Genomic DNA, 21,648 nt, shown 5'->3' with positions numbered 1-21,648 from the left:
TAATTAAATTAGAAATCCATGTAAACTCCATGTAAAGTATTGGAAATTATTTTTATGTTTTAAGAATAATTATTGGTTCAGTAAGGTTCACTGGGACAAAATAACACCCATGTTCCTTCACTCATTAAGGGGCATTGCTGTGCTCTGCATCTTGTGCTTATCCTTACTGCCTGCTATGATCTGGCACCTGTTTTTGCCATTTTCACCCTCTCCTGCATTTTGTAAATTATCCCTACTTTCTTTTCATCTGCAGTTTAGAGGTGACACACCAAACGTGACTTTTTTTGAAAACACATGGACGGTTATGTAGTTCCATGGGGCTGAAACCAGTGCAATCTTTGATTCAGGTTACAACAAACCCTAAAGCAGTGGTCATGTACAATTTACATGGCATTCATTTAAGGCTGCAAAAGATGAATGTATTAAAACACAGTTCCTCTTACAGCAGCCTGCCAGAAAGCATTACTCTAAAGTGCAGGCACAAGTCACATGACTTGGGGCAGCTGGGAAATTGACAAAATGTCTAGCCCCATGTCAGATTTCAAAATTGAATATAAAAAAATCTGTTTGCTCTTTTGAGAAATGGATTTCAGTGCAGAAGTCTGCTGGAGTAGCACTATTAACTGATGCGTTTTGAAAAAAACATGTTTTTTGATGACATGATCCCTTTAAGTAACTAATGTGTTGCATTAGGAGGTCCATACCACCTTTCCCATTTATTAAAGGGTCTCTTCAGGCTCTCTCCTGTACTAGACAAGATAAAGGGTTTTATTTATACATTTTATTAACATAAAAAGGATTGTGTAGGACTTGACAATTAATGGAGATGACACATGGGACACTTTGCTACAGGTGAATTGTATAATCCTGTGAAAAGGTAAATTTCGCAATAATGTGATTCAAATGTTATATTCATGGCAATTGCCATTTCAGTCAATGAAAGATTATTTTTGGGAGATTTGTCACCCTCAGGGAGCACTATTTCCCTGCAGGCGGCAAAGCTCCCCGTGTGCTTTCACCATAATAGTTTGCACTAACAATCCATTTGCTGCTTTGCAGTACTCAGGGGCGCTCCACCAATGAGGCGAGTTGAGACACTCGCCTCAGGCGGCAGCGCCCCCCTGGTTACCAGGGGCGGCAAAAATGCCGCTCCTGGTAACTAAGAGTCGAATTTCCGGTTTTCAACCCGGAAATTCGGCTCTTCTAGTGCAGAGAGTGCAATTGCGCTCTCTGCACTAGCGTCGTGCAGCGCCCCGACCCCCTCCTGCGCAGAAAATGTGAGCGCCGTGAGGAGGCAACGGAAGGCCGCCTCAGGCGGCATAAAGGCGCGGATTGGCGCTGGCAGTACTGTAAAATGTTTAATTTATCATAAAGGCACCGGAGTGCTGCCCTAGGCACAGGCCCTCAGATGCCTATATATAAATATGGCCCTGACTGCACTTGTAAATATATTTTCCTGAGTACCGACATTTGTCAATATATAGGAGCTTTTTGCTCTGACACATGCATGCTTCAGTAATTTGCTTTCATTACTTGACTGATCAAAGATAACTGTATATTGTTTGTTATAGATTACCAAGCTGGTGCAAATTTACACATATAAAAGCACTATAATTGAACTAATTTAAATAAGCTTTAGATAATATTTATGATTAAAGGTAACGTGTAGTTTAAAAAACTCATTATGCTCCATCAAACTATTGCTCCATCATGCCTCCAAGCTATGGCCTTGTACTTCACTTGTAGTGATTGTCTGAGTAGCATTTCCACTGTTCTGTCTGAAAGAAAAAGTATGAGATTACACATCCGCCCTGAAATGTTTCTTATTTGTGTCTTGAAGCAAAATCTAAAATAATCTTCCCAGAAATGTCTTTTTATAGTAGAATATTTATATGATTTTCAATTCCAACACTCGTATTTGTTATGACTGCGACGCTTTATGCCAGTCTAAACCTTACCAATCTGCACACAAGATTGCTCTGGGTTCTAGAAACATCAGCATGTTACAATTTTATACAATTTTTTTACACTTCTCTCAGATAGGGAAAAACGGCTACTTACTGCTGGCTGCTATTTATGATCAGTCATGAAGTCTTAGGGGCAAATTCACTAATGTCACTAAAGCTTTTCAATGTACCTTGAACATTTGTAATAATAAGTGGCCACTTCAAGCATTTGCACCAACATCACTAATAAAGTCATATATATGACCTATATGTACCCGCCCTATTCAAATTGACCTAAGTGTAATGTTGGCCATAGATGTTGAGATTTTTAAAAGATCAGATCCTGATCGTGAGACCACGATCTTCTCAGAACGCTCGTACGATCGTACGAATTTACCATCAATTAAAAAGACCAATTTACCAGGAAAACAAAGGGGAGCTGCCTGCGGGCCCTGCAAACATAGAGAGATTGCACTGGGACCGACAAAGATTTTTTGACCTGGCCGATCAATTTCCCGACAGATGTCGGCCGAAAAATCGTAAGATGTACGATCGTTCGAATACCACTAACCACACGATAATTGGTCGGGCTTCCCTAAAATCGGTCGTTCGGCAAGAAGAATCGTCGCGTCTATGGGGAGCTTAAGTTTACTAAGAAGTTTCTCTTGGCAGAAATGAATGTAGCCTTCGGCTACCGAGACGCAACTTCGCATTTTGATGAATTATCTTATGCGCTACAAATTAACATCTGACGAAGTGGTGCAAAGTGAAGTGATGCCTTCCCAGGCGAAAATTTGCCCTTTAGTGAATTTGCCCCTTTTTATTCTTAATCTCCAAAGTCTTTCTACAGAACAATCTTTTTGCTTTCTATCAATTCTTCTTCCTTCTACCCTTATTTACAGTAGCATGAAGAACTCCACCCCTGACAAGTAACACAAATCCTCATTGGCTCCTGCCTCGGTATTGTACTATGCTTTTTTCAGATTTCCTTCCTCTGGCTCCGAAATTCCTAACACATGTCATACTAATAGTATCAATAATGCTCATAACTCTTTCCAAAATGGAACCTAAAACTAATACTGTGAAACTGAAAATTTAAATAAATGTGCATAAAGGTTGTGCATATCCTCCATCTTCAAAGCAGAATAACTCTTTCATGTAGCAGGTTGTATCCACAAGTCATTGCTTCCTAAATTGAATTTTCCTAACGTATATCTCATGTATTTTTAAACATTTCCACCTCTTTCTTGGCTAATGGCTATTCATGATTGTAACTGGCATAGAAAGATGTGGAAATTCCTTATCAGCTCCACTAAGATGTGCCATATTAGTCACGAAAACAGCTGAAACTGAAGTCCTGAAGCAGCGAAAAGACCCAAAGTCATGAAAACAGCCGAAATTGAAGTCCTGAAACGACGAAAAGACCCAAAGTCACGAAAGGAGACAAAGTTGAAGTCCTAAAGCCACAAATTCAATTTTACTGAACACCAATTTGTGTTTTTTTATTTTTTTTTAAATCCCCTGGCCACCAATGTATTATTTTAATATTCTATAGGCCCCTGCCACCAATGTTTTTTTTAAAAAATATTCTTTGGGGTCCCAATTTTTTTTAACTTGTAAGGGGGGCCCTGGTGCCAATGTTGTCTTTAAAAAATATTCTTTGGGGCCCCAATTTACAGTAAGAGGGACCCTGGCGCCAATGTTTTTTTTTTTAACTTATAGGGGGGCCCTGGTAACCAATTTTTTTTTATAAAGAGAGAAGAAACGGTAAACTTGATTGCCTATATAATATTATATCCTCTTAGTTTCTGCAGAGGTCTGACACAGGTCAAAAAATTCAATTTTGAAAAAGGATTTTTCTATAGAGACAATAAAAAAGAAAGTACCCCACAGGAAAACTATTATAGAATATCATTACATTCCTTACTCCCATCAGTAGGACATAAGTCTAAATTAAAGGATCAGTGGTTGGTAACTGTGCAACCCACTGTATTAGGCCAGGAGTCTATGCCTTATAGGTACTTCTAATTGGCTGGTCTGTGGTACAGCCAATAGATTTATATGTAAAACCAGTGAACTAATTCTAATTAAAATGTGAATTAATACATAGTATACTTTGGTAAAGAAATTAGATTAGTTATAAAGTGCAGTGCATAAATTAGTTTCCCATACATCAATTAGTTCTCAATTATTTAAGCTAAAGTGCAGTGCAATCAATTATCAAAGAATCAATCCTCAATTAATTGTAGCGTTTATATAGAATAAATTAAATAACACTTAATATTGAATCAATTCCTTTCAACTAATTATCTATAAAAAATTCATGGATCTAAAGTGCAGTGCAATAAATATTTAGTGCTATTCCAATCCCCAGTTAATAAAGGTAGGTAGAAGGTAAATTTGTTCTGTGACCAACGATAAATTCAGATATAATATGCAACCATTTTGCTCAGGTTCATAAGAAAATAGTAGGAAATTGAAATAAGCACTGCGTATCTTGACAGCGCTATATAAATAAATGATGATGATGATGAAATAAAGAACGGTGAAGTTGTCCCAAAAGCTTTCTACCTAGCATTTTTCTATCCCTGGGACATCACAAAGTGAAGGCAGGCAGGGTAACCGTGACTGTGGTCTCGTAAATTACCGTAATCTATGCTTGAAAAAGAGGCTAGCTTAACCTAAAAAACCACAAATCATCGGTCCCTTGTAGTTAAGTACAAAGTAAAGAGAGATAAGGTGATATGAGCTGAGCTGTGGGTTGTGACACACCACCCTCTAGGACCAATTCCGGACTAAGTATTATAATAATAAAGGCTCCGTAGCTAAGTAAAACCAAATTCGGATAACAAGAATTCGAGAAACGCGGGTTTCTCAAGGCGAATTGGGCACTGGCACAATTTTTTTAACTTGTAGGGGGGCTCTGACCACCAATTTTTTTCTTAACTATTGTGTGTGATTTTTATTGGTGGCCCTGCAGCACAATTGCATCAAAAAAATAGCCTGTTTGCATCTGAGATGAAAATGGAGTATTGTGGGACGAAAACAGGTGATTGCACTAGAAATTGCACTTTTCTCACTGCAGCTTGGTAAGTGAATGTTCCCTACTGTATTGTTAAGTAAGACGACATGGCAATTTTTATGCATATTTGAGGCTATAACTGTGTCCTTGTGTTAGTAAATCAGCCTTAAAGGGATACTGTTATGGGAAAAAAAAAAATTCAAAATGAATCAGTTAATAATGCTGCTCCAGCAGAAATCTGCACTGAAATCCATTTATCAAAAGAGCAAACAGATTTTTTTATATTCAATTTTGAAATCTGACATGGGGCTAGACATATTGTCAATTTCCCAGCTGCCCCTGGTCATGTGACTTGTGCCTGCACTTTAGGAGAGAAATGCTTTCTGGCAGGCTGCTGTTTTTCCTTCTAAATGTAACTGAATGTGTCTCAGTGGGACATGGGTTTTTACTATTGAGTGTTGTTCTTAGATCTACCAAGCAGCTGTTATCTTGTGTTAGGGAGCTGCTATCTGGTTACTTTCCCATTGTTCTTTTGTTTGGCTGCTGGGGGGGAAAAGGGAGGGGGGTGATACCACTCCAACTTGCAGTACAGCAGTAAAGAGTGATTGAAGTTTATCAGAGCACAGCTCCCTCTTGGCACAGGTTCATATTTGTGGGCAATATCTTGGCAGCTGCTATAACAGGTAAACAGACGATTAGGGAGAAATATGATGTATTTTTGGCTGCTGCTGGCACAATTACATATTTGGGGGCAATATGATGGATATTTTGGTTTATGCTGGCATAAGTACAGATTGGGGGCTATTTGAGGGATTGACTGCCGTTGGCACAGGTACAAATGGGGGCAATATTAATGGTAAGGTGGGAAATGGTAATGCAGGACCGGGTGAGGGGGGGGCACTGATTGAAGCCCTTGCCTAGGGTACCAAAATATCTTGGCCCGGCTGTGATTCCACATAAATATACATTTACACGTACCAGCAGGTTTATTTATGTTTGCTGGGTCCTTACTGGAATCAAAAGCGGCATAATAATTTCTTGAAAAATTACCACACGGAAAGCTTAAAGGGAAACTATCGTGAAAATGAAAACTGAATATAAGCTTCAGCATACTGAAATAAGAAACTTTTTAAATACAATCAATTAAATATTCTGCATTGTTTCTGAAAAATCTGTTTCTCTTCATTCTGTCTGCTTGCAGCAGTTTGGGTGTCAGATAGTCATTGACAGTTAGATCCAATATATCTTATAAGGGGTCTCCTTTCCTAACAGATGTATTAGAGCTCACTCAAATAACTGATTCCCGTACAAACAAAATCTAACAAAATAACTGCCTTTTGCACAAATTCTGCATGTAGAGAGACAGGATGTCTGGTGATTTTAATAGAGTGAGCTCTAATACATCTTCTAGGCAAAAGGAGCCCCCCTATAAGATATATTGGATCTAACTGTCAATGATAATCTGACACCAACTCCTGAATGAAGAGAGAATAAAGAGAAACAGATGTTTAGAGAGGAATAGTGAACATAAATGTAATTATTCCAGAAACGATACAAAATTTTTAACTGAATGTATTTAGAAAGTTTCTTATTTCAGTATGATGAAGCTTATATTAAATTTTCATTTTTGCGATAGTTCCCTTTTAACTATAATATCAGGATATGTAATTTTAAGGAAATCTTAATATAATATGCCCAGGCATGGTAACTACATACAGTGTCCACTTTTTTTAGTAAGGAAAAATGCAGTAGATAAACAACACTTGTCTGTGTGGTAATAAACTTGGGACAAAGCTATTTTAGTCGGAAAAGCAAATTATAAAATCAACAAAATGCTGGCGCCTAGACTAAGAAGAAACAGATTTGCACTGAAACGGTCAAATTGCTATGATTTCCTTTTATCTACATCTGGCCCTAAATGTGATATCAAGGGCTCATTTAGAAACATAGAATTTAGATTGGGTAGTGTGCAAAGTTAAATTTCTGACCCAGTTTGATTTTTACCCATAACACACCATTTTTCCCTCAATTCCAGTGTAATTGCGAGCATTCATGGATTTGTGCTCAGCACAATTAGGTCTTTGAAACAAATGCAATTTCACTTGCTGCTTTGACATATTAAACGCAAATACCTTTTCAGAGAGGACAGTGTGGAACTGATGGCTCTGATGTCTGCATGTAATTCTTTAGATGTCTTTATTTAGCATTATTCAGTGGTTCTCTGATTTGCAATTTCAGCAATCTGGTTGCTAGGATCCAAATTACCTTAGCAACTATGCATTGATTTAATAAGAGACTGGAATATGAATAGGAGATGGAATGAACAAAAGATGAGTTAGAGGCCTTAGAGGTCGATTTGAAAGCTAGAAAGAATCAAAAGTCAATTCATAAAAAAAGAAAAAATGAAGACCAGTTAAAAAGGATTATAGATATTACTATCAGTTTAATGTCATTTGTCAGCAACTGACATGTTTAACATGTGTGAAAGAGATTGTTGTCACAAATATATTTCAGAATGTTCTCATTAGCTGGGAAAACAAAATATATGTGATGGTGATTACGTCGTTTTTTTTTTTCAGGTCTGGAGAATTAATTTATCTGGACTGGTTTCATCCTGTCAGGGAATGTTACACTGCAGAACTGTTCCAACATGTTCCTTCGCACAAAAAAATAAATATATGCACTGGTAGTTACCACTAGTAATACTGGGACAGGTTATTGCCCCCATTCTTTGTAAGATGTTATTATTAGAGGGCAAGGAATTACATTGCAGCACTGCTTGTTGGGAGTTCCCTATGGCTAGCATATCTGTAAGCTGGGGCGTGAAAACAGCATGCTGGGCCGCCAGTCACAAAGAAAACTTCATGCGCATAGGCACTCCTGTGCTCATATCTTAAGCATGTCAATTTAAAGAAAAAAAAAAAGAGGAGGGGAGGGGGATTTTAACGCTATAGAGGAAACAGACCCTGCAGTCTGGGCCCCCCTTTTCCCCAAGGCCCCCCGCGACCGCGAAATCTGCTTCCTCTATAGTTACGCCAGTGTCTGTAAGTCTGTGCAAGAACTCTATTTATGCAAGGTCAAGGTGGTCCAAGTCAAAATAAAGTCTTCCAAGCCATTTTCGGCTTCAAGGAATGGGCATACCAAGATAAAAAATGATAGGGAGGTTCCTGGGAACAAGTTGCTAGTATATTGATCTTCGCGGAATAAAAAGATTATCCTGATACGTGTTAACATCACTTCATAAACAACAATTACACAACACACGGAGGTCCAAAAAAAGAATAGCTATACCTCAGTCAAGGGAAGTAACATAGATGTTTTTACTTTTTAAAATCGAATTTGTTTTTAACTTGGGTTTTTTGAGTGTCATTTTCTGTCACATTTGGTGGAGGTTTAACATACACTTTCCTTACGCTTGGGTGTGTTTCCTGTATGTGCCCTGCTTTCTTCTTAAAGAGTAAAAGCATCCCGACATGTTACTGGTGTACTGGCCCTTGTTTAAAATACTTGTATGTGTGAAATTGTAAGCTCCAAAGGGCAGCAACCGGCGTGGAATGTGTGCACAGCATACTCTTCTAGCACATTTATAACATCAAGTATATCATTTCAAATGATAGTACAGTGGAACAAGGTAGGGAGTGCTAAGCAGCTGGGCAGTCAAATCGATTTTGAGTTCCATGGAATAGTATTAGTGGGCTTATTGCCCCAGTTGTTATGAGCAGAGTTGAGACTCGAGTGTTAAAGGAAAACTTTACCCCAAAATTAATATTTAAGCAACAGATTATATCATATTAAGTGGCATATTAAAGAATCTTACCAAACTGGTATACTGTATATATTTAAGTAAATCTCGCCCTTTTGTATCTCTTGCCTTGAACCACCATTTCGTGATGGTCTGTGTGTTGCCTCAGAGATCACCTGACCAGAAATACTGCAGCTCTAACTGTAAAAGGAAGAAGTGTGGAAGCAAAAGACAGAACTTTGTCTGTTAATTGGCTCATGTGACCTAACATGTATGGCTTGTTTGGTTTGTTTGTGTGCACCGTGAATCCTAAAATCTCAGGGGGTGGCCTGTATTTTAAAATGGTAATTTTCTATTTATGATTACCCAATGGCACAAACTATTAAAAAAAGTATATTATTATGAAAATGGTTTATTTACATGAAGCAGGGTTTTACATATGAGCTGTTTTATGCAATATCTTTTTATAGAGACCCACATTGTTTGGGGGTATAGTTTTCCTTTAAGAGCATGGGTGGTGTGAAGCTGCTTAAAGGAGAAAAGAACCTCATATTAAAAAACCCCTACCCACCATAGACCCCCCAGCCTAGCTGCTACCCCAGGCAAATGCCCCTAACCTTTTACTTACCCCTCAGTGCAGATTCAGGGATCAGAGTTAACGGCAGCCATATTCCAGGTCTTCTTCCGGCGCTTCAGCAATGTCCATCAATTCCAGTGCATTGCTCCAACTGTGAATGCGCTGCCACGCTGGTCTCATTCTCAGATTACCGAAGAGAAGAAGATGGCTGCCATGTAGTCCGATCCCTGAATCTGCACCGAGGGGTAAGTAAAGAGTTAGGGGCATTTGCCTGGGGTAGCAGCTAGGCAGGGGGGTAGGGAAGCTATGTGGGGTAGAGGGGTAGGGTTTTTTTAAGATGGGTTTGTTTCTCCTTTAAAATGATCCAGGTAGCCCACAAAAGGACAGTATTTCTGATTGTACTTGTTTTTGTTGAAAGCAATAGTTGATGAATAAGCAAGTTAAAGAGGTGATTCACCTTAAAGTAAAATTTAGTATGTTATACAGTAGAATGGCCCTTCTCTACTTTTCAGTTGGTTTTTGGAGTTTTTTTTTATAGTTTTTTCATTATTTGCCTTTCCAGCAGTCATTGACTTACTTTTTATTACTCATCTTTCTATTCAGGCCTTCTCCTATTCATATTCCAGTCTCTTATTCAAATCAATGCATGGTGTTCATTTGCTTTTGGGGCATTGCTGCATTCTGCAACTCACATTGGTCAGTACTCCCCTGCACTATGCACACCCTAACTTGCTTTTATAAATGAAGTGCAAGTAAAAGACAAGGGTCACCTATGTGCCTCCCTTTGCCGCCCCTCATGAATAAAACATTGGTAAAAGCAGGAAATGCTGTAATGATGGGGAAAGCACAGGTCCTTGCACTACTTTCTGAAACACAAAAACTGCACCTTCAGCCACATGTCAAGGGGTAAAACGCAAAGTGTGCTTTCTTTTTTTTGCAATTTGCACCCACTTCCATCAAACCTGATTAACCCCTATGGTTATGCGTTTAGTTCCTCGGAAGTAAGATATTTGATTTTGACTTAGTATGTTTCAGCACATCTAAAGTAAGGAGATTGAACAGAATGTGATAGATGCAAAGAAAAATTGCTCCCCTCTGCTGGCTGGCACAAGCACATTTCAAATGTAACAGCATGTTACTTCCTAAGAGGGAAACTTGTTTTTCAGTTAAGCTCTCAATTTAAGATGAAAGAAAGGGCACAATGGAAACCTATGTACTGGGTCATATGTATAAAACACATTTTTCCTAAGGTCAAACTAGAACAGTGATCGCATACAGCCCTTCCAAGATCAGCTGTGGTCCCCTTGCTAGTCATGTAGGTTTCTTCTTTAAAGATGTATTCTTTTGCTTCATCACCAACAAGAAATTGAAAGGCCAATTAAATCTAAAATGCAGCCCATCACTGCATTAAAGTGAAATGAACGACATTATCCAGAGTCTCCTGCTGTTCTCTGCTAGAAGTTAATTAAAACATTTGTAAAGCAATGTTCCTTACCATGATCAAAGACTTTCAACTGACAGTAAATGGTGTGCAAGATGGCACAAGTTCCACCTTCCATGTAAGTGATGGCCAATGGATTTATCCACGTGCACATCCCCATATTAGTGTGCCATTCCACAGGCCCAACAAGAAGGAGTGTCAGCATACACAAAGCACGTGTAAAGTACAGGGTGCCCCTATGCATCTAGATCATCTGCTCAGCACTGGTACTAAGTGCAGCCGCTAAGTCAGAGATCCCCAACCTTTTTTAACCCATGAGCCACATTCAAATGTAAAAAGAGTTGGGGAGCAACAGAAACATGCAAAAAGTCCCTGGTAATGCCAAATAAGGGTTGTGTTTGACTATTGGTAGCCCTATGTGACCTGGCAGCTTACAGGAGGCTCTGTTTGGCAGTTTGCCTGTTTTTATGCAACTAAAACTTTCCTCCAAGTTAGGAATTCAAAAATAAGCACCTGCGTTGAGGCCACTGGGAGCAACACCCAAGGGATTGGTCAGCAACATGTTGCTCATGAGCCACTGGTTGGGGATCACTGCACTAAGTGAACTCAGCACTAACGGGGGGGCACATAGTACAAAGATTGGCATTAGTAGTATTCTGATCTTGGACCATGGTTTTATGTGTGTGCCCTAACCAACTATCCACCAATTTTACATCTTTCTAGAAAATCAGCTGATTTTGTGTTATCCCTGTTCTAATTCCACCACATTCCAGGGACATTGCCTCTTTCTCAGTCTGTACAATACCTTCTACAAAACCCAACCACCATTCCAGCTGCTAGAAGATCTCTTCTACAAATATGCCAGTGTTGTGCACCACATAGAACTTATTCATATATCACTTCTTTGGCACTAGGGAAAATCCCCTGTTTTTTATTAAAAAAAAGTAATTTTATATTCATTCTTTGTCATACACTGTCACAATACCCCCCCCCCCACCATCCATAATATGCCTACTTAATATAAATGAATATTTGGCTGGGGTCCACATGTGTCTCTTCTATGGTTATCTGCAGCTTCATACTGTGGAACCTAAAGGAAAGCCATGGTCTGTTTCCTGCACACATTTTAAGAAGTAAAGCAAAATTGATGTAATGTAATCTACTCCAGAATGTCAAAACATTTAGCGTTTAGCATGCTTCATTTAGCATTTCATTACACTTCGAGATACATTTTTAGGGACAAATGAATATATCTCCATTAATGTTAATGGAGACATTGCCAACCTTTTAGATGTTCAACTTGTGCAATCACAGTTGAATATATGCTGAAGGGTACAATATTGTACAAAGCTTTCAAGGAGATATAAAAAAAGAGACCACTACTTTATTCAATGCCTTTTCAATTCTCTTTGGCCAACCAGGGCACTATTTATGCTAAGGCAGGCACTGAATGGAGATACTAGAAGTAAGTCATAGTTGAAAGGTATCCTTCACTCATAAAAAGGTATGTTTTCAGAGGTAATGTATTGTGTTTTACTGCAGTCAGGAGCCATATGTTGAGATGCCTGAATTCATTTATGTTGAACATCACATGTCTATTAATCAGCCAGTCTCTGAGCAATATATAAATATATAATATGTGCTACTGTAAAGGCTCTGGAGTTGTTCCTGGCTTGGGTAAATAACATTCTAGGCACCAACAAACCTGCCTGCTCATTCTTTGAAGGTGAATAATGCTATGCAGCACATATGCACTCAAATGCACCCATATATTATCTGTCTATAAAGCAAAATAAACTATGATTTGAAAAAATCTGGCCACTGACAGCTATCCATAAGTTTTTCTTTTATGTCACACATTAATTTGCGTTTCATGTCCTTTTCCATGTCTTACCATTGAAGCTACACAGCAATACATCTCCTGTCCAGCTACTATTCAAAACATCACTTTCATGTGTGTCCTGGTCCAGCACTTCCTCTTCCATTCTGACACTTGCCACAAAGTAAACAAATTTCTCTTCTTGCACTGTTCCTTTCCCGACATTCCTACCTTCTCTTAACCCCTTTAAATAACATAGTTTATTATAGCCCCTTTTGCTCCCTTACTCTACATAGTAATGGCCTCTGTACTTCTGTCTCCAACAATATCTTCCATTTATTCCTGCAACCTCTGTAATAAAGCTAATAAAATGCTGCATACAAGAACAGGTTTCCATAACTCAGCAATGTATTGGCGATAAACTGGGCTCTGCTCTAAGTAATGTAATCTGTCACACTTTGCATGAAAGAAAACACAGTCATGGTTGTTTAACAAGCCTGTCATGCTGTCTCTAGTTATTCCTCATGGACCGAGTCTTTACTACAGACTTGTAAAAACTGAAACTTTTCATTGCTGTGCTCTTGTGAACTTTAAAAAGTCGCAAAGCTCTATTTTGCAAGCATTGTAATTGCTGTAGAACAATATTGGTCTAAATATATGTGTGCTATATACATTGCATCTATTCTGTATGCCCTTGTGTGCTACAGTAATAAAAACACCTACAGGTGAATATATTAGATTCTCTGAATTAACCCTTTTAGCCTTTTAAATCAACCATCCAGCTTCTGCTACTGACTCAGCTAAGTTGTAGTTTAGCAGCAGCAATAAGAACGCAGCTTGAATGCTTTTAGAGAGGGGTTCTGGCACCTTATTCTTCTTGTTACCTAGAGGTCCTTTATGGCAAGATTTCACAATGGAAGAAGCAGTTTTTATTTTATAGGGTCAGACAGCAAATGTTGAATTTGGAAAGCGCATTAGGGGGGCATCTGGCTGCTGCACCTGGTTTGAATAAGGGGTTTAGCAAGCAGTGCAAGGTGCAGGTGTCCCAAATGACTTACATACCTTGTCAGTTTCATGTAACTCCTCACTGTTGGACATGGAGACATTGAAGGGTTCAGTGAACTGATGTGGGTCTTTTCCTTTCTTGCGTTCCTTTTTAGCTGCCAGGACTCGGACAACAGAAAGCTGCTGGCACAGAACTGTGGCCACTAACAGCCATACCCAACACCTCATTATGTTCTGGGAAATATATCCTTCAGGAGTTAGAAAGCTGAGCTGGAAAGCACTCCAAGTGTCTTTGAAAGATGCTTAACAGGACAAAACAAGTGTAAATAATAGCTCCTTCAGTGTAGATAAGGACTGGACAAGACAAAAGGGTCAAGATAAAACATGAATTAATCCCACCAGGTCTTTTTCCGCATAAAGGATGGGTTGAAAAAAATTCTCTCCTACCGGCTTGCTCAAAAGTCCATAAAGTGTAATTAAAACTCACTGAGCTATGAAGCCTGTAAAGTCTGAAGTATCAGGGCAACATCTCAGCCCACATCTGTCAGCATAGAGACCCATCAGTGTATGCAGTGATTCACAGTGAAAGATCACACACAGAAACAATCATCAATAAATCCCGAGCTTATAAGCCAAATGATGGTACAATGACATCCTCATGCTGATCACAAGATCATCTTCTTCATCTCCTTAGTGTCCAGGTGAACTTCTCTCCTTCAAATCAAGGCAAACCTTTAAAAAAACAAAAGTTAAAGGCTTTAAGGTATACTCCACATTTAATGGCCTCTTTCACCAGCTTTCTTCTGGGTATTATTTATTTTGCAAGCAATGAATATAGCAAAGACATCTCCTTACTTGGTAAAAATATCTTAATGTATGTTTAGCATTTTCATGCTCTGTTCTTGGCTTTAAGGCGAGGACAATAATTCATCTCTTTTGCTTTAAACAGCAGCCAGGATCATTAAAAACAAAGAAAGTCTGAATTTCTACTGCAGATGAAAAAAATTAGAGAAAAATCCAGCAATTCTCTGAAATAAGTCCTTCTTTATTCTTACACACGTGCCGTGTTCTAATGACTGTTTAGATAGATGGCCGTTTGCTCTCAGCTCCAGCATATATATTTTCTCTGTCTCTCACTGTCTCTTCTCAACTGCAAATTGGCAGTTGCTCTGCAGGCTAGTTCATTTCCCCAAATATATACTTCTTTCCTGTAACAGCCCTACTAACAACTTGAGAGAGAAAGGGAGGGGCCTTCCATGCTCATCTGTCAATCCTTTTTTTCACAGTCCAATTAAATAACGGCTGATAAGCAGATCAGACCCTCTCCAGAGAGACGTTAATCACTTTTTAATGACTCATAACCCTCCATTTTTTCTCATCATGGTGGACTTTTCATGTTGTGAAATGATCATGTGAAAAGGTTTGGTGGGGGAGTACAGGGACCCTTGTATTTGAAGCAGGGGAAACCAGAGAATTTTGCAGTGACTTTTAATTTCCATACCACATCGTGTCAGAATTATAGAAAGCATATCTTTAGGCACTTGTGTTATATTATATATTATATATATTATATATTCACATATCTGTTTTTAAACTCTCTTATTTTAACATGTTATTGGCTACAATTGTGACTGTCTCATATTGCAAGTGTCTTATTTTTTAATCACTTCCATAACAAATGTTGCTTATTCAATACTTTTTTAACAAGTAAAAACTGTGATGTAAGAGGCCATTAGACATGTCCAACCTGTTCTGTATTCCCTTTTTGCTTTCAAGCACCTCTAAGCAATGAAACAGACTAAGACTTCCAGACAAAGGTCATCTGATTGGAAAGTAGAAAATGCATAAAAATTGCATTAGTCCTCAGTTAAATTCTAATTGAAAATAGTTTGGAGGCAGGCTGGCTGCACTGGCACAGGCAGGCGATGGACCACTATTAATGGTTTATATAAATAATGAGCCATGTAATAGCAGAATAGCCACTTATAGACCAGATCTTTGTAACCTTCTAAAGCACAAGGTATATTGTTGTTTTCTCCTCTTATTTACAGAGCGTATGAGGGATTAACACAAAATGTACATGAAATGGCAAGCATTTTGGGTCTGTGTTTGCTGCATACATCTTACATTCCACAAATAACATTCACTTGACTAAAGTTAAAAGACAGCCCAATAAAGCTTGGTATTGCCATAAGCTTCCCATTGATTTTATATGGGCACTTCCATCATGTGGAAAGAGAAGAACCTTGCCTTAGGTGGCTTATACCGATAAGCTTGGTACCCGATGTTTGGAGGATACGGCAGCCTCCCAGTCCAGTAGAAAAGAAGCACACTGGCACACAAGGAGTGTAGTTGCAGGGCAAGCCCTTGCAAAAACTTTTTACTGCGGAAGTGCAACGTTTCGGGTCTCCGCACAAGGGGATGGAGCTTCTTTTCTACTAAACTGGTGATTCCCAACCAATGGCTCGCAAGCAACATGTTACTCACCAACTCCTTGGATGTTGCCAGTGGCCTCAAAGTAGGTTCTTAATTTTTAATTCCTGGCTTGGAGGCAAGTTTTAGTTGCATAAACACCCGGTGTACTGCCAAACAGGGACGTTTTGGTTGTTTGCTTGTGTTGCTCCCCAATCTTTTTATATTTTGAATTTGGCTCATGGGTAAAAAAAGATTGGGGACCCCCGGTCTAAACTATCAGAGTTTCAGTTTTTTTTTTTAAATATGTTATGTATTTAAAGGAAATACATTTTTTCTGGTTCAATATTGAGGATTTTCTGGCCTTTTCACAACAAACATATGAAATCAAGATGTTTGGGGTTTGAGGAGGAACGAAAACAGATTAAGAACAAAGTAAATAATGTACTTCTTATAAGAATGCGAACTGAACATGTTGAGTTTAAACCATCAATTGTTAAGCTGGATGTTTTGACAGATCTGTTTGGGGTGGTCAAGGAGTACAGGATACCCACCAATGGTATTTTTGCCCTGGATATACCAGCATCTTTAATAGGTTCTATTTATGCCTCTGCATAAAAATAAATGAATTATCAGTGAGGGTTATAAAGTAATACATATCGCTTTTGTGAAACGTATAACTAATATATAACTGATAATCAGTACGTCCTCTGGTGCATAACTTGCAAATGGCAACTACAGTATGATAACTGCTAAAATATGCCACTCAAAGGAAGTGGAGAGGACTATGTTGCATCTTGAACAAGTATGAAGGTGAAATAAGCTAGGTTTCAAGGTTCAGAAGCTTTAGCTTTTGTTTTTCCCTTAAAGGGCATGTAAAGGCAAAAAAATTAAAATCCCATTTTTACTTTCTTTAATGAAAAGGAAACCTATCTCTAATATACTTTAATTAAAAAATGACTACCATTTTTATAAGAAACCTGACTGTATGCAGTGAAATTCTCCCTTCATTTACTTGCTCTGGATAGGATAGGACAATCATACTTATGAACAGCAGGGGGAGCCCCCACCTTACTTCCCAGCCATGCAGAACTCAAGCAGCTTTGTTTGTTTCCCTGTAGAGCAGTCGCCGACTGTGTAGAGATTTGTATTGGATTTTATTTTTGCCTTTACATCCCCTTTACCTTTTCCAACTCCAGCTGCAGGGACAAAAATCATGGAGCCAGGTTTAAAGGGCAACTAAAGTCTAAAATAGAATAATGTTAGAAATGCTGTATTTTGTATACTAAATATAAACATGAACTTACTGCACCAGCAGCCTAATCAAACAAATGATTTATGCTTTCAAAGTTGGCGCAGGGGGTCACCATCTTGTAACTTTGCTAGACATTTCTGCAATATCAAGACTCACACATGCTCAGTGTGGTCTGGGCTTCAGTTGGGAGGTTAAGCTTAGGGATCGTCATAAATTATCAAAACAGCAGTCAAATAATATCTGCCATAGAAGCCAATACAGCAAGACTGATTAATAATCATAATATAGAGACTGCACTGCGTCTCTGGATACAAATCTCTACAGGGAATCCAACAATGCTGCTCGAGTTCTGGGAAGTAAGGTGGGGGGGCTCCCCCTGCCATTTGAAAGTATGATCGTTTACCTGCACAGCAGTTGGGGACCATCTGACAATTCCTATCCACAGCAGTAAAAGAAGGGGGAATTGCACTGCATACAGTCAGGTTTATGATAAAAACTGTAGACATCTTTTAATTAAAGTATATTGGAGATAGATTTCTTTTTCATTAAAGAAAGTAAAAATGGGATTTTATATTTTTGCCTTTACATGCCCTTTAAACAGATAAACTGGGATTCTATTTGGATGATTATTTTGCTACAGCCACTGGTTCTGCAGAGTTGGAGAAAGTTTGTATTAAACAATACAGAAGCTATAAAATCCACACTAGATGACAACACAGAACCCAGTGCAATCTGCCTATTCTGATTATTAATCAGTCTTGCTGTATCAGCTTCTGGCAAATATTATTAGTCTTCTGCTATTTTGATCATTTGTGACGATCCCTAAAAAGCCCAGACCACGCTGAGCATGTGCACAGTCTTGGTCTTGCAAAGATGTATAACAAAATTACAAGATGGTGACCCCCCTGCTGCCCACTTTGCAACCATAAATCCTTTGTTTTATTAGGCTTGTGGTGCAGTAAGTTCTTGTTTATGTTTAGTAAACAAAATACAGCATTTCTAGCCTTGTTCTATTTTAGACTTTACTTCCCCTTTAAAAATTGCAAGTGTTGTACTGTACTGTACTGTATTTATTAACATTATATTCAAAGATGAGTGGGATCTTCCATATTCCATGCCTCAATGCATGCATTCTTCATTATGATGCTGACCTTTTCTGTAAAAAACAAACTGGCCTCCAATTTCTTTCCTTCCCTATTAATGATGTCAGCATCAGGCATCATTTTTACTTGTCGGGGTGCTAAAATAGAAGCCTCAAAACTCATGACAACCAGATTGTTTTGTTCTATAAAAGGCAGATGTATCACATGATTTTCCCTATGTGACATTAATTTAGCATTTCTCACATTCAAGAAAAGTCAAGAATATTTTTTGCATTTTCTTCACATTCTGTTGAAAAAATGTTAATGATAATAATACTGGATGCCCGGTTAGTGGCTGACAGTTCCATACACTACAGTGCTGACAGTTTCTAAGTATATACAGATCTGTCATATACCTCTGAGTGGTGTGATTGCTCTAAATGCATTTTCAATACAATTTTTTTGTCAGAGGATGCTGGAAGTTACAAGTCCACAAGATGTGTAAGTTTGAAAAACTGCTATACTAATCATTTTTTTCACCAATACCTAGTCTTGTCTGCAGCATAAACACTTATCAGGTATGGGATCCATTATTCAGAAACCAGTTATCCAGAAAGCTCTGAATTACAGAAAGGCCGTTTCCCATAGACTCCATTTTATCCAAATAATCCAATTTTTTTTAAATTATTACCTTTTTCTTTGTAATAATAAAACAGTACCTTGTACTTGATCCCAACTAAGATATAATTAATCCTTATTGAAAGCAAAACCAGCATATTGGGTTTATTTAATGTTTACATGATTTTCTAATAGACTTAAGGAATGAATATCCAAATTATGGAAACATCCATTATCTGGAAAACCCAGGTCCCAAGAATTCTGAATAACATACCTGAACCGTGAAGAATCCACATGGACCCTGATATGCAATTAAATGTTCTTTATTCTTCTCCTGCTGATAAACAACTGCACAAATTGGACACTGGTAAGAAAAATTACAAAACATTCTACCAAAAACTGCAAGACGCAAATATAAATTTCTAAATGCCAGTGAGAATGACATAAAGGTCTGAACTTTGTGCAAAGATGGCTGCCATTAATTTAGAATGTATTTTCTTTCATTATGGTAATAAATTACAACACACTGAAATGACTTCTGAACTTGTGGTTCCTTTTAAGTCACAAAACTCTATAACAAATGCACATTTCTGACATGCTTAACTACGCTTTTTCTTCTGGTTGCGACACATACCCGTATAGTGTTACTAATCCTATTGACACGTAGGCCTATTCATGACCATAAGGCTGCATCACACTTTTGCATTGTATGTGTGTTTGCTTTGTCACTCAAAGCATTTTTCCGGATTTCTCTGCACAAATAATTTGTAACAATCTTTTGAGAATCTGGGAGGCTGGTGCTGACTTGAGATTTGGTTGTATTAGCCTGAAATGCAAAGGGACCTTCACAACGGGTATTTGCACAATTCTAGTACAGCCTCCCACAAATGCAGTGTCCCTTCAGATACAGTAGAAGAAATGCACTTACGGTACTAAAGTAGACAATGATTTTTTAGGCCATATAATATATTTGTGCTGTGCAGCTATATGTTGCAGAATTGGGTAGACACAGGACTTACTTAGGGAATGGGACACACACTGGTTGTCATGTAGCTATAATATGAATCTGGGTTCATTCTGTATTTTGGTTATAAACTGGGCAAAGTGCATCTCCATGTGCAGAATATGTGTGTGTGTTCATTTACGTGCTTGCCACTAAACAGTCTGCTCTTGATATGCCTCAAAGTGGAATTGCATTATGAGAATTGCACCTGCACTTGTTCTTAAAGTTATAATTAAAGATATATGTAACAATGGAATTAGTGGATTCAGCCCCTACTAATTTTATATTCTATGTCGCAAACATATTAGATGCAAGGTTGCCATAGGTTGCCAGGCAGGGTGTTATTGAGAGGAGGATCACTGCTCTAACATGCAGAGAAATTGTATCTTCATAAGTATTTTACTCCTAGACTTGGGGGGTGGGAGGGGGTAGCAAAATGTTAGGCTGGTACACATCCTCCCTCAAAGAGACCCAGGCTATTAGCCAACCCACTACCTGGGCCACCAGGTGGTGGTCCCAGCCAACTAAGTAGAATGGGGTCCTAATGAAAAAACAGACAAAATTTGACGCAAAAGACCACACTCCGATCATCCCATGCTAACCCTCATGACACCAAAACCCTGTCCGTGATGGATCCAAATGGCATCCAGTTGCTCACAATTTCAAGTCAACCATTGCATCGCTCTGCTCTCTCTATTAACTACAAAATACCATGATTATAATAAAAAAATGTGAATTTGCCATTGATACCGTAGAGAGTGGTAGTTCAACAATAGCTTGTGAAATACCTTGTGCTCTATGGTACCTATTAGCTTTCTGAACCTATGATGGCCACTTAAAAAATATTTTGGGGCCTTTTGGGCAGAGAAGGGATTTGTCCTGAGAATCAAGCATTGGAGGGGTCCCAAAGTAAAAAAAAAATCTTCTTTATAAAATTGCCAGATTCATTTGGGAACTATTGTTGAACTCACAGCCAAATGGTGTTTAAAGGTGCTGGGAAATGTATTTGAAAGCCTGGAGCACCGCAGGTTGCATATTCTTACTGTATACAGTTCTACTGAAGCTTGGGCCCCAGCGCTCCTGTGTCTTCTCTAATTCTTGCCCTGAGCATTAGATATCTTACAAGTGATGTAACAATTCCCATGTTCTAAAAACTGTGTAGAAGCTGTGTAGCAGCTCCTCTGCTCTAAGGGGTTAAGTCTAAGCTCCCAATGATGACAGTAATGCTATCAGAAGTGGAGCAGTTTTAGCTTCAGGCTAGACATTGCAGAAAGATCCACAGTTGAAAACTAACATCACTTTATACCTCCAGCCAAGGTGAAGAATGAAATCATATCTTCCGAAGCTCCCACAGGGCAGTGGCGCACGCTGGCGTCTGGCTTCAGCTCTCACAGTCTAGTTCTGCCCAGGTTTGCCTGTACCAAGGCAGGGAATTAAGTTCACCACTAGGTGCAAATGCTGTACCCTTGTCTGTATCAGGCAAAAAAAATTCAAGAACATCCATGGATGCTTCGCACAGAAGCAGCCCGATGGAGATAAAATTAAATAAATACAATAAATGAACACTTGGCTGTACAGAAGTGATGATTAGCTCAGCCATGAGTCAAAACACAGGCCAGATCCTATAAACACAAATCACACTGTTTGTGTTAATTAGAACTAACGCCACTGGAATCCGTTTGGGAGGGAATCAGCAAGTCGTTACTTAAAAAGCCATGAATCTCTG

General features: G+C 38.6%; 1 protein-coding gene across 2 annotated transcripts in view; it reads right to left on the bottom strand.

The window, feature by feature from the left end:
- c1qtnf12.L (C1q and TNF related 12) overlaps positions 1-14,760 on the bottom strand; it is a 49,090-nt gene extending 34,330 nt beyond the window's left edge. The window contains exons 1-2 of one of the 2 annotated variants that reach the window (XM_041569367.1): positions 14,408-14,760; positions 13,610-14,284 (exon numbers count right to left, since the gene is read on the bottom strand). In XM_041569367.1, the coding sequence (XP_041425301.1) occupies positions 13,610-13,780 (171 nt within the window). In that variant the 5' untranslated portion in view covers positions 13,781-14,284; positions 14,408-14,760. Of the gene's footprint in view, positions 1-13,609 lie in introns of both variants that reach the window. The other variant, XM_041569368.1, reaches the window with a different exon arrangement.
- Between the last annotated feature and the right edge of the window lie 6,888 nt (positions 14,761-21,648).

This window comes from Xenopus laevis, chromosome 7L (assembly GCF_017654675.1).
Source record: "Xenopus laevis strain J_2021 chromosome 7L, Xenopus_laevis_v10.1, whole genome shotgun sequence".
Classification (NCBI taxonomy): Eukaryota; Metazoa; Chordata; class Amphibia; order Anura; family Pipidae; genus Xenopus; species Xenopus laevis.
Note: the sequence above shows the minus strand (reverse complement) of the source record. Positions and strands in the feature narration are given on the sequence as shown.